At 34.7% G+C, this 13,818-nt stretch overlaps 1 protein-coding gene across 3 annotated transcripts in view; it reads right to left on the bottom strand.

Moving 5' to 3' along the window:
• Positions 1–13,341, bottom strand: part of LOC120884064 (disintegrin and metalloproteinase domain-containing protein 5-like) — a 34,530-nt gene extending 21,189 nt beyond the window's left edge. For 2 of the 3 annotated variants that reach the window (XM_078031243.1, XM_078031245.1), the window contains exons 1-9: positions 13,090–13,341; positions 12,282–12,361; positions 11,317–11,372; positions 8,659–8,737; positions 8,473–8,549; positions 6,771–6,948; positions 5,941–6,009; positions 1,167–1,238; positions 813–976 (exon numbers count right to left, since the gene is read on the bottom strand). In XM_078031243.1, the coding sequence (XP_077887369.1) occupies positions 813–976; positions 1,167–1,238; positions 5,941–6,009; positions 6,771–6,948; positions 8,473–8,549; positions 8,659–8,737; positions 11,317–11,372; positions 12,282–12,361; positions 13,090–13,144 (830 nt within the window). In that variant the 5' untranslated portion in view covers positions 13,145–13,341. The remainder of the gene's footprint in view (positions 1–812; positions 977–1,166; positions 1,239–5,940; positions 6,010–6,770; positions 6,949–8,472; positions 8,550–8,658; positions 8,738–11,316; positions 11,373–12,281; positions 12,362–13,089) is intronic. The other variant, XM_078031242.1, reaches the window with a different exon arrangement.
• Between the last annotated feature and the right edge of the window lie 477 nt (positions 13,342–13,818).

Here is a 13,818-nt window from a genome sequence, read left to right as displayed (position 1 = left end):
AGTATTACTAAAGATAATAGTAAATATTATTGAATATTTACTGTTGTCAAACAACATGCTACCCTCAATTACGCTTAATAAACTTTTTTTCCAAGTTTCAACGTTAAGAACATATATCAATTTTGAAACATCTAGAAATATAAAGGATGATAATAATTTATGCAAAATGTCATTGCACTAATGTTATAGTGTTCATTCTGGTTCACTTTATACTTGCAGCCTAAAAATTCAATTTTCTCTGACCTAATTTTTAATTATTCACTAAAGATGAATAGATATTTTTATATTAGAGATTAGATAGTATGATAATTTAATATATTCATTTCATTAGAAAATAAAAATATAAGAATTAATTAGATAAGTGACAAGAATAGAGAGATATGATAACAGGTAGTAAATGTTTATAAGCCAAAGGAAATCAAAGAAATTGTATCGCTCATGCTTAAGCTCTTTTAGTTATTTCATTTCCTTTTATGTGATTTTACTTTTTTCATTATTGCTCAGTTTTTTAATTTTATTGTGGCACTAATAACATGTAGTGACTCCCTTCTCATCAAAATTTCAAGTGTCCATTACAGTACTTTACAAATATTGTACATTTGGTAGTTTCATATTTTTCAATAAAAATTTTAAGTTTATCTCATATTAATTTGATGACAAGGGCTTTAGCTTATGTTTTTTCATATCCCATGACATCCATCAAATTAGTAGAACAATATATATATGTGAAACATGCTTATTTTCCTTATTAACATATAAGGTAACCTTGGCTTATCCCTTTAGTCTTATGAAATGTAAAACACTGTACTTACGCAAATAAATATGAAATGTTATTATGAAATTTAAAGTTGTCATGTTTCCAATTTAAAAATCTAAATAACACATTCTCAGGAGCTCCTACAGTAGAAATTTTGTTTTTATATGACCAGATTTCAATAGAAGATAGTATGACAGTCAGTTTTAACTGGGCAAGCATCTAAGGGTCAAAGACAAATGAGAAATTTTAAGTAAATTTGAACATTCAATTGAACTTTTATAAAAGCATATTTAATATGATATTTTGGTTACAGAAAGTCTTCAAGGGCACAACAAGCTACTATACACATTAATTCATATTACCTATATTTTTAAAAAATATATAAATGAAATAACTTTTTAAAACTTACAGTGTTAACAAGGCCAATGACATGAATGACCTTCTGTGTTACAGTCTTTACGTCAGAGCCCATGTAATCAAACTGAAAAAGATAAATTATTTTTAAAAATGAGTTTATGTTTATGTTCACTTATAATACAACACAGTGAATTCTTCTTTATGTATAATGTACCCATAAAATTTTTTTTAAACTGGTGGATGTAATTAATATATCACATCCCTTCCAACTGTAATCTAGAAAATAATGATACATAATTAATAACAAAAAATTCAATAACATAATTGTAGCAATGTTCAATGCTCTTAACATTGGGAACAAGATGGTAAACAAGGTGCTAGGTCTATTACATTCTCATACAGACATGAATTCAAACAGCTATTCATGTACCAATCTAGCTTCACAAGAAGATGAGGAAGCCAGGTAAGAGACCACAGTGTTTGGTTTTAGTATAATAAAAGTGAGAGAAGAGCCAGGCGCAGTGATGCACACCTGTAATCCCAGTGGCTCCAGAGATTGAGGCATGAGGATCACAAGTTCAAAGCCAACCTCACCAGAGCAAGGTGCTAAACAACTCAGTGAGATCCTGTCTCACTATCAGCCCTTGTAAACTGTAATTTTCAAGGACTCTTCTCATCATTTCTAAATCTTCAAGTTTTCCCCACCAAAAAAGAAATGCTAATCATAAACCTTGACATTCTTCATAGACTACAGGATCTGTACTCATTTTCCCATTTTTATTTCCCATTTTTTTAATAGAAAAGGATAAATTTCTTGACTAATCTCACCATAGGTTTATCAATCTTATTAGTTTTCTACTGTACCAAACTTCAGATTTCAAATGATGTCTCTTTTTTCTATATCCATAACTTGTGCTCCCTAACCTTATTTCCTGTATTCTACTTTCTTTTGGTTTAACTTGTTCTTTTCTTTTTACTGTCTTGACATAATGTCTTGATTATTTATTCTCACTATTCCTATTTTCCCAGTATTCACTTAATGGCCAGTGAAGGCTTTAACTGAGCTTATGAAATTGATATTAATACTGGACACATATTTTTTCTAGTTTCTACTCTTTTCTCTGATCATGGGTTATTAAGAAGTTTAATTCCCAAAAGACATGAATCTTTTGATAATATTAATAATAATAATAATAATAATCTTTTTGATAATACTTTCTAGCATAAATCCACTGCAGTAAGAGAACACATACTATAAACATACTAACACATGGTTATGGTTAATTATGGCTGTTATGGTTGGCATCACATGTGGCCAATTATAGTGGTCTTAGGCCACTACAATACCTCAGCAGTAAGAACCATAGCAATATGGACTTTGGACATAACCAATGCTGAGCTGGTCTCAGCAGGCCATGGACTTCAGTGTGTGACACAAAATTGCCACATTCCTGGCCATAAGCATAACTCAGGAGCCTGGGGCTAGAGTTCCTCAGTTCCTGACCACAAGACAATGATTGTGGGTGAGGTATTTGGACTACCCTTTCTCCAGGGAGACGTTTGTAGGCACAGACTACCCTTTCTAGATCCCCTCCCCCAATTCATTTTGAACAACACATCAACTATAGAGTTGGGAAAAACCTGGGCTTGGGCTGGACAAGTTGCAAAAACAACTGACCATGGACCACAGAGCTGGAGATCCTGTAGGAATCCTGTTCCAGAAGCTGGGCAGCTGCCTATCTTTCCCCCACCTTCCATGGAACGTCTCCATTTATCTTAGCTCCAGCTCTTGAACTTTGACTGCACCCCAGGATTTAAATCTTAGACTCATTCCCCGCAACTCCACAGTCCCAGTGTTGTCTGACTCTTCATTTTACTTCAATTCTGGGTTCCTTGGTGAAGACTGAGTATTCAGGGAGAGGCCAAACCACCTTGGGCTAGACCAACCAAGCATCCAGGAAAGGCCAGTACACAGAAACAAGAGGGATTCTACTGATGACCCTCAACCCCACTTGATTACAAGAAAGGGTGGAGTTGTTTTTTGTTTGTTTGTTTGTTTTTTTAAGAATTGAGGAAGATGGCAGAGCAGATCTAAGTAGCAAACCCCAACCCCTCACAGTCCAGAAAGGAAGCAGTGAAAGAACAACTACCTAGTGGGGTTATGACTGGACAGTTTGAGACTTGAAGTTTGGTTACCAGAGAAGAAAATAAGAACAAAATTCCTGAACCCTGAATCTAGACCAGGTTGGGATCAGATAAAAGGAGTAACAAAGAAAGAAAGAAGAAGAGGAAAAGCACATAAGCTAACTCCCTTAACAACAGTTCAAAAGAAAAGCAGACCAAGTTAAAACATGATAGGATAAGCAAATACAGTGAAGAAGATCAAGCAGCTTAACTCAAATTGGGTTCTGAAAGCTATGCTGGGCACGGCAACCATTTTGCAGTGACCACAGCTAGCCAGCAACCCTAGAAGAAATTAAATCAATACAGCTCCTCCCCACCTTCAGTCAGCAACAAATAAAACCAGCAGGAATACCTCTGAGATGGCATATCTCAATGAACAGTCTAAAAGAAACTTGCAGAGATAACTACTATCTGAAAGTTACTGAACCCCCTCCCCATCACAGCAGACAAGGGGAATAGGAAGCACCAGAGCTGAGAGCTCATCACTCCCAGGGAGTGTTAGCCCTGACCAAGCACCCAACACAACCTGCATGGGGGCTCAGACAACCACAGCTGACATTCCATCTTCATCAGTGATGACAGATAAAAAGCCCATGAGCTACACCACACAGAGGCTTCTGTCACCAACAGAAAAGAAAGAAAATGTGGTGCATATATACACATTGGAGTTCTATTCTGTCATAAAGAAGAAAATTTATGGCATCTTCTAGTAAATGGATGAAACACCATGCTAAATGAAATAAGCCAGACCCAGAACTCAAGGGTCAAATGTTTTCTTTTTCTTTCTATTTTTTTCTTTTTTTGGTACCAGGGATTAACTCAGGGGCACTTGACCACTGAGCCACATCCCCACCTCTATTTTGTGTTTTATTAAGAGACAAGGTCTCACTGAGTTGCTTAGCGCCTCATCATAGCTAGGGCTGGCTTTGAACTCACAATCCTCCCATCTCAGCCTCCCAAGCTGCTGGGATTATAGGCTTGTGGCCTGATCCCAGCTCAAATGTTTTCTCTCATTTGTGAAAGCTAGAACAATCTAAGGGAGAGAAAGTGAGGGAATTCTATGGAAATAAAACAGACTTCAGTAAAATAGAGGAAGTGGATTGATAGGGAGATAGGAGAGATAGGGAAAGAAAAGATTTGATAAGCTTTATCTTCAATTTTTAATATCTGATTGTTTTGTGGATCTAAGTCCACTGTTTTTCTGGGCTTGGTGGTTCACGCATGTAATCCCAGAAGCATGAGAGGCTGAGGTAGGTGGATCATAAGTCAAGGCAAGTTTTAGCAATTTAGCAAGGCTCTAATCTTACTTAACAAGATTCTGTCTCAAAATAAAAAATAAAAATAGGGCTTTATGATGTGGCTCAATGGTTAAATGCCTCTGGATTCAATCCCTGGTACTAAAAAAAAAAAAAATCCATTGTTTTTTTGTTTTGCTAACCACTTTTCAAGGTAAATTATTTCCTTATGGATTATGAGTTCATATATTGCTGATACTAATCTGTAGGAATCATGAGGTATCCTTCTTAAAAGCTGCATTTTTTAAAAATCATTAATGTCATCAGTTATGGGCCAGAAATTCACCTGGGATTCCTTGGCCAGCTTCTCTCAAGGTCATACACGAACTTTTTTTAAAAAAAATATTTATTCTTTTATTTTCAAGAAAAAAAATACAATTTTCTTCCATCAGACGCCCTCAGTTCTTACCAATCTTGGAAAAATGTAACCTCATGGATTAATATATAATCAAAATCTAAATCTATATAAGATTTGAAGTATAGTCATGAATTCTCAATATGAGAATTTTGTTCATTTGTTTTGCTTTTCCTTTAATATATCTAGAACTAAGAAGAAAACAGATAACTTGTTTTCTCCCTTTGCTTGAAATAAGTGGCATATTTGTTGTGTAGACTTCTCTTCCAATTAGACTAATGCAGTTAAATATTACTATTAGGTAGGGGTTGAGAGTTTTGAGGGAGTTGTAACATATCTGTTCCTGGAGGGTATAATCCTCTGACAAAAGAAAAGTAGCCAATTATTTTTAAAAAGAGTGCTGGGAGCCCTAAGACTCCAGAGGCTGAGGCAGGAAGATTACAAGTTCAAAGCCAGCCTCAGCAAAAGCAAGGCACTAAGAAACTCAGTGAGACCCTGTCTCCAAATAAAATACAAAATAATGATGGGGATATGGCTCAGTGTTCGAGTGCCCCCTCTGTTCAATCCACAGTACAAAAAAAAAAAAAAAAAACACCCAATTTGAAATAACAGATCAGTAGAAAAAAGGGAAGGGAACATAAGAAGGGGGGAGGGGAGGAAAAAGGGAAGCCCTGGGAACTGAATCAGAACAAATTATATTTCATGCTTTTATACTTAACATCAAAATGAATCATATAGTCATGTATAACTTAAAAGAATCAATAAAAAAAGTAGCCAACAAGCTTCAGGAAATAAGATGCTTATCTTGCAAAAGTAACAGATCCTATCTATATATTCAAAGTAGATTAACAAAAACTGCTTACATATATTTTTTAAATGAATTAATTAAAATGCAAAATAAATGGATGAAATTTTTCACAGTTATCACTGAACTTAAGTTAAAGATAAATGTCAAATAATTTGAAAATAATAATGTATAAAATAAGACATACCAGATTTTTATCCACAACAATATGCAATTCAAGATACCGAGGGAATAATGATGAGGCATATTCATCTTTCTGAAAAACACACAACATGAGTCTTGAGAAAATTATGAAACTTTACATTGCACTGAAATTATATCCAGAGGTTATAATGTGTAACTGCTAACTATAATGTCAGGCTCAGTTTACAAATGGAAAATTTATGTATTATTCAGAGGATTACAGTTCAAAAAGTGTTGTGATAGCAAGAGTTTTCAGTTAGACTTTCCAAGCTATATATTTAGGCATCTTACTTTTGTAATAATTAAAATGAAAATATAGGTCTATAATGTAGAGAATTATTTTTCTTATCCTTGTGATAATTATCCTATTAACCATCAATGTGGGCACATTTTCTACTACCAATTTTTAAGAAACTACTTTTAGTTTAGAAAAAAATTACTAAAGTTTACCATCAGTGGCAGTTCACTACAGCCTCTTGTGTTATTTGTGGCAAGTTTATAGGTCTCTGTGGAGGAAAAGTTCATCACTTTGTTTTACATGTACCTTATGTAAATCACTAAAATTTTCCATTTTGAATTCTCTTGAAACAAAGACTTCTGTTTTTATCTAAATTATCTATAATGGAGGAAACAGCATATTTTATATTACTTATGTATAAGCCCATGAATGAAAATTAATGTTTTCAGTCCTATATTCACATCTCCCTTTTTTCAAGCATACCAATGAACACAAATTCATTCTCTAATAATTTTTGCAAGTCACAAATTCAGCTCTGAAAGCACTTTGTAACAAAATTATATGAAATAAGTGGAAATAAAAGAGTTAACACTTACGGGTATAGCTTTTTTTCCTTCATGCGGTGACTCATCAGACTCAGCGTAAATGACTCTTTTTCCCGAGTGAGGAATATTAATTTGATTACTTTTTTCTTCATAAATCATGTGTATAAATCCTGATAGAGCATCAATTGGTTCAATTCCATACGAAACATCTTTGAATTGCATTATTCCCCTGAATGTTAAAATAATTCAAAGAAAGTCTGAAATTATTCTACCCAAAACTATAATTCTAATGAGAAATTTTGGCCAGATTTGTTTTTCGATTTTTTTTTTAAGATTTAAATGTTACCTTTGTTTTTCAACTTTATTCCTTTGGTCTTTGAGGTTTCATATCAGAAACAGACTACTATATCACAATGTATTTTGCTTTCTGTTACAAATATTTTTTAATTATTTTACCAAAAGCACACAGTGGCATGGATTTGTGTTCTTACACAGGCAAGGGACACCCTTTCTAGTGTGTAGATTTTCAGAGCATATCTGCAGGGTCTGTTAGTCTTGTGTCCCTTTTCTCCGAAACACTAACTCTGATACCTAATGTTCATGTGTGCTGAACTGAAGGAACTACATGTCTAAAAATGATTGCATGCAGAGCCAAACTGTCTATTGGTCTAAGGCGTTGTACAATTGGCAATTATTGTAGAAAATTAAGAAATAGGTATAGACTGAGGAGTGGGATATAGCTGGGTCAAAGGTGGTTCTATTCCCAGTTTTCCAAGGAATCTCCATACTGTTTTCCATATTGGTGGCACCATTTTGCAGTTCCACCAGCAATGCACAAGTGTGCCTTTTCCCCCACATCCTCCTCAACACTTATTGTTGTTTGTATTCTTAATAGCTGCCATTCTGACTGGAGTGAGATGAAATCTTAGAGAAGTATACAGCCACATCAATGTTTATAGCAGCACAATTCACAATAGGTAAACTGTGGAACCAACCTAGATGCCCTTCAGTAGATGAATGGATAAAGAAAATTTAGCATATATACACAATGGAATATTACTCAGAAATAAAAGAGAATAAAATCAAGGCATTTGCAGGTAAATGGATGGAGTTAGAGAATATAATGCTAAGTGAAGTTTTAGCCAATCCGAAAAAACCAAAAGCCAAATGTTTTCTCTGATATAAGGAGAATAATTCATAGTGAGGTTGGGAGGGAGGGCATGGGAAGATTAGACAAATTCTAGATAGGGCAAAGGGGTGGGAGGAGAAGGGAGGGGGAATGGGGGTAGAAAAGATGTTGGAATGAGATGGACATCATGACCCTAAGTACATGTAAGAAGACATGAATGGTGAGAATATACTTTGTGTACAACCAGAGATATGAAAAATTGTGCTCTATATGTGTGATATGAATTGTAATATATTCTGCTATCATATATAACAAATTAGAATTTTTAAAAAATTTTAAAAGGACAAAAACAGAATTTGGGCAAACTAAAAAAGTTATGGAGAGATCAACACTCCCTAAACTCCAGACTCATCAAAGTCAATAAGCAGCAGATCCTTTTGGTATCAACAAAGCCTCTCATCAGGAAGCAAAGCTGCTAGGGTCCCAATGTGGTTTTATTAGTTATTCTGATTCATCCTTAGGGAATTGAAATATAAAAGTGATTATAGAGTGAGAAAACATATATGAAGAATTAATTTGTAATTGAAAGAGTGGCAAATTGAATATCTTTAAATTATGAACAACCTGAGTCCTGAACAAGTGTTGAGTGTCACAAGAGAATTTATAAAACCTGCAACATATCCATTATAATTGCAGTTCATCTGAAAAACAAAAATACATAAAGTAAAACAAGTGGATAAATTCATTTTTAAAATTTACTTCCCAGTATGACATTTATATTTATTCATATTAAAAAATCCTAAGACTTACCTGAGCTAACAAAGGCTCAGAATGTTCGGTGCCATTTTTGTCATAAGAATAAATAAGAGATGATGGAGATAAAAACGATCTAGGCAAAAATAAAAACAAGCTCAAATGAAACAGAAAAAGTACAAAACATACTCTTCATACGCAAATTGTCTATGGGTTGAGGAATTCAAAGTATGACCAATCAACTGTTTATAGACTGTTCTCCAAATATTTCCAACTAGCGTTATAATACTAAAATGCAAGTCCATGAAAAAACAAATCACTAAACATATAAAAGAAAAATCATGTAGGCCCCATTTCTAGCATAGAACTTTCGAATCTATGTCTTTATCATTCATTGATTTCATATGTTACTCTTGAATCTCAAAATTGAAATGTAGCATTTTAAAAGATTTGTTTTCTTTCACTACAAATTCATATAAACTAAGCTTAGCTATGCACAAAATTCATTTAGATATTGGTTAAATTTTCTTTTATTCCTCTCAGTAATCATTCAAAAACTCAACACCACTCCTATCAATCATTCCAGAAACACTCCATGTGCCAGTCCTCACTCCTTCACTTCCAGAGGATTACTTCTTTTTATTTAAAGCAGTTCTTTAGGTGCTGGGGATGTGGCTCAAGCGGTAGCGCGCTCGCCTGGCATGCGTGTGGCCTGGGTTCAATCCTCAGCACCACATACAAAACAAAGATGTTTTGTCCGCCAATAACTAAAAATAAATATTAAAAAATTCTCTCTCCCTCTCTCACTCTATCTTTAAAAAAACATCTATTGTCAGAAGTTGAATATGGCATTTTCAAGTCATTACCATCCTAAATAACTCTCCCTTGACCCTTTGCCCTATATTTTTCAATTCTTAACAAATTTTATCAAAAGAATAATTGTTATGGTTTGGATGTGAGGTGTCCCCAAAAAGCTCATGTATGAAACAATGCAAGAAAGCTTAGAGGTGAAATGATTGGGTTATGAGAGTCTTACACTCAATCAGTGGAATAATGCCATAATAGGGATTAACTGTGTGTTAACTGTAGGTAGGTAGGGTGTGTAGGTGGTAGGTTTTTGGGTTCATGGCTTTAGTATATATAATTTGTCCATGGTGAGTATAGCATTCTCCCCATATCTATCTATCTATCTCCTCCTCCCCCCTTCCTAATTGTCGTGTCTGACCTGTTTTCCTTCCCCACAGTCTTCTGCCTTGATGTTCTGCCTCACCTCAGCACGCCCTCCCCGCACCAGAATAGAGCCAATTGTGTATTACTGAGACCTCTGACACGTGAACCCCCTAATAAACGTCTCCCCTTAAAATTGTCCTTGTCATGTCTTTTGGTTACAACAGTGAAAAAGCTGACTAAATCAGTAGTCTAATACATATACTCCACTTTGTCAATTATTAGTCACCCTGAAACTGCTCTGTAAAATATTCATAGCCATGTATAGGTCAAATCCAAAAGATTTAAAATGCACTGCCATATTCAACTTCTGACTTCTATTTGAAAATCAGGACCACTCAGTCCAATCATTTAATTTACATTCACTTCATTCTTCTGCTTCTCTTCCTACTTCACTGGCTGCTCCAGTTTCATCTTCCATATTAGCTACATTTTTTTCTACCTTTCACAGAAATATTGGTCTTTCTCTAGGCTTAGACTTTAGCCACTAATCTGTTCATAGACATAACTCTCATCAAAAATTTCAATATAGCCAAATTATCACTTACTGGTAAATCTATATCCCTATGCCTATATTTATCTGTCCAGTAGGAAAAAATCCACTTGGATATGTTATAAGCACTAAAGCTCACTCTTTCCTCATACAAATATCTCCCTTGTTCATATCCTCTGTTCATATCCCTCACTTGGTTACATCATAAGCTATCCATTTACTTGAGCAACAACTAAATTATATCTGAGGTTCCCCACTGTTTCTCAATCATTCTATCAAATCTGTCTTGAGGTTCACTGAATATTTTTTTGCAGTGCTATAATTGGTGATGCACCATCATCACTCACCTAAACTATTAGTTACGTTATCAGTCACCCGACCTTTGGTTTTTCACCCCTATAAGACTCAATTTGACTATACAAGTACATGAGTAAAGCTATTTTTGTCTCCCAATATCCTCAAACAGACTCCAACCTTATTTTTCAGAATCTGTTACCTCTATCCTTCAGAAAAATTTATTATTTAGTAATTCACATTGACTTTTTGCATATCAAAAACAACAACACCACTACTCTGTCTCACATGTACTTATTTTGAAAATGATTTTCTCTCTTTATGGAATGCCAGCACCACTCCCGCACCCCATTCCTACTGCTATTCTTCACATATATATATATAGCTATATATCTTCTCTCAATGCACAAGTTATCTCTTACCTCTTTCTAATAAGATTTCTTTGATTTCCAAACAATACGACTTATACATTTATCATAATAAAATACTATAATAAAATTTTTTCTCTATTAATGTATCTCCTTGAACTATACATTTGACTATGTATCATATTTTATTCTTTTTTCTGCCTAGTACTTTGCTCAATACCCAATTTACAATAGGTATCTATATATTTGAATTGAAATGATTCTAATCATAACTAAGTTTTACAATCATGAAAACAAAGAATTAAAATTTGAAAAGATGAAATAATTACTTACTGCTTTTTAAGATGAACAAAATATGGTTTTCCTTCTATTGTAATGATATAAGCAATCTATAACAAGAGTATCCAAAAATTTCAGTTAGATTTATAAATAATATATGTTAAATTATGTACTTTTTAGTACTTATATTTTTTTACCATACGATTTATTTTTATTTTTTTTAGTCATACATAACAGCAGAATGTATTTTGACATATATAATACATACATGGAATGTACATACATCAGTCATAATGTCTATTCTATTTTGTTCCCCTTCCTATCCTCCCTACTCTAGTACTTATATTTTAAAAGATTGACAGAATTAACAATAATATGTAACCATTTTATTTGCTTCTCTATGTGTATATCTGAGGCTTCAGGAGTCTGTACCAGTAATAAAGCACCCATTATTTTGCATCATTACATTTCTGGGGGAACACTTACCTGATGTCAACTGTTATCTTTTGACTTAGAATCCACCAGTTCACCCATGCCAAAGACAAATTTCATGATTCACTTCACTCACATTACCTTAATCCTGTCTTGGGGGAAATTCAGTTTTGTTATCCACTTAATTTCCATATTTTTGGATTCTTATCCCTAAAGTCCTTCATCTTCAAAGAAATAAAGTCTCATGCATATTCACACACATTGAAATGTTCTGCTGTGAAACTATTCTAAGCTGTCATCTCTGCCTCCTGCAGCAGTGGTGTCACATTAAAAAGGCAACTTAACAAAATCTAAGGTTTAAAAATATTATTCCCAGGTCAGTAGAATTGAGGGAAGGGAACAGGAGAAAGAGGAGAGGGAAGGAAAAGTAGAAATACTTCGTATATTACTGAGACCTCTTATAATTCAAGTAAATTATATTCCATGCTTTTATAATTATATCAAATGCATCCTAATGTGTAACTAAAATATTAATAAAATTTGAATATATAATAATATGATATAATAATTATATAATCCGCAATTACTCTATTTTCTCGATCGTGTTTTGCATCTGTTGATGAAATCCTTTCAGGAACAGTGGTGTGAAGAAAGCTTTTGTGCGACTCTAAAAATAAAAAGAAGTGATTTTATTTTAGTACCTGTGATTTTACATTATTTATTCCTAAGTCTATTTCTGCATTTCTTTCTTTACATTAAATAATCTACACATCTCTTCCTTTTTACCATTTTTCTAGTCCTTTTTATCTCCAAATTTCTAAACCCTTTCTTGTCAATATCTCAAGTTTTATTCTCTCTCTCTCTCTCTCTCTCTCTCTCACACACACACACACACACACACACACACACACACACACACACACACACAATTCAGCTAGCTAAAGTACTTAGTACCAAATTAGTGTTGTGACAGGAGCAGAAATGAGAAAACAAACTGATTAAAAAAGGGAGGTCATTTGCAGGAAAGCATGTAGATTTTCAGATATAGGAATAATCTGCAATTTCCAAACCAGAAAATCATTGAGTTTCTTCATGGTGATTAGCAGAATTTTGTATGGGAAGGTGGGTGAGGGAGGCACAGTTTTGTCCATTTTGCACATAAGAACGCTGTCCCAGAGAAGTGAAAGTATTCTCCACCAGAGGCAGCCTTTCTGGTTTCACTTTTTGGTAGAAGCAAGTGGCAAGGAGAAATCGCATGGGAGATCATAAAGCAATAAGATCTGGCCTGGATCTGGGATGGGAAGGGAGACACCTCCCCCCCCCCCCACCGCTAAATGAACACAGTCCACACTCAGAAGCCCAGGCTGGGAGAGGGGGACAAGTGTGTGCACTCACTGCGGCCTGCGTGCAGCCCACCAAGTCCGGTGAGAAGCACCACAAGAAGTAACATGGCTCCGGTGTCATGGAGCCCGTCTGTGTAACAGCAGTTGAGACGTTGAAGCAAGTGCAGGAGCAGCTCGCGCCAGGCAGCGGCAGCGCGAGAAGCCCCACAGGAAGGCGATGATCTGAGAACAGAGAGAAGGAAACCTCTGCGGAAGGACGCGCTGCTGGTGGCTGCTCAGTGCTGCTAGCCCTGAGAAGGCTTTCAGAGGTTTTTTTTTTTTTTTTTTTTTTTTTTGAGATTCAATAAAGATATTTAATTAATTTATTTGATACATGGCTATTGAATTAGTAAACCATTAGTGTAAAACCAAAATAACAACTTTTCTAAGAGAGACAATGTACATCACATTAGTCCAACACATTGAGCACAATTCAAGATGAAGTGTTCAACAATTCAAGAGAGCCTTTGCCTGAGTCAGGGAGCCAGATCCCTGGAAACACTTTAAGGCTCCAAAGCAAAGTTTTCAAAATGACTTAGTGACAGTGACATAGGAGAAACAACTCAAGAATTTGTTAGAAATTAACAAAAATCTCTTCATAATATTGTTTATGGAATTTTGTATAATTACATCCAGAAAAAAAAAAACAACTGGCAGGTAGATATGATCACCATTATCGTAACCTATGAGTTGGCCATTGGTCTTGTTTATTTTTAGTGGTGATATCTATTGAAATCATTGA

Source organism: Ictidomys tridecemlineatus, chromosome 14 (genome assembly GCF_052094955.1).
Source record: "Ictidomys tridecemlineatus isolate mIctTri1 chromosome 14, mIctTri1.hap1, whole genome shotgun sequence".
Classification (NCBI taxonomy): Eukaryota; Metazoa; Chordata; class Mammalia; order Rodentia; family Sciuridae; genus Ictidomys; species Ictidomys tridecemlineatus.
Note: the sequence above shows the minus strand (reverse complement) of the source record. Positions and strands in the feature narration are given on the sequence as shown.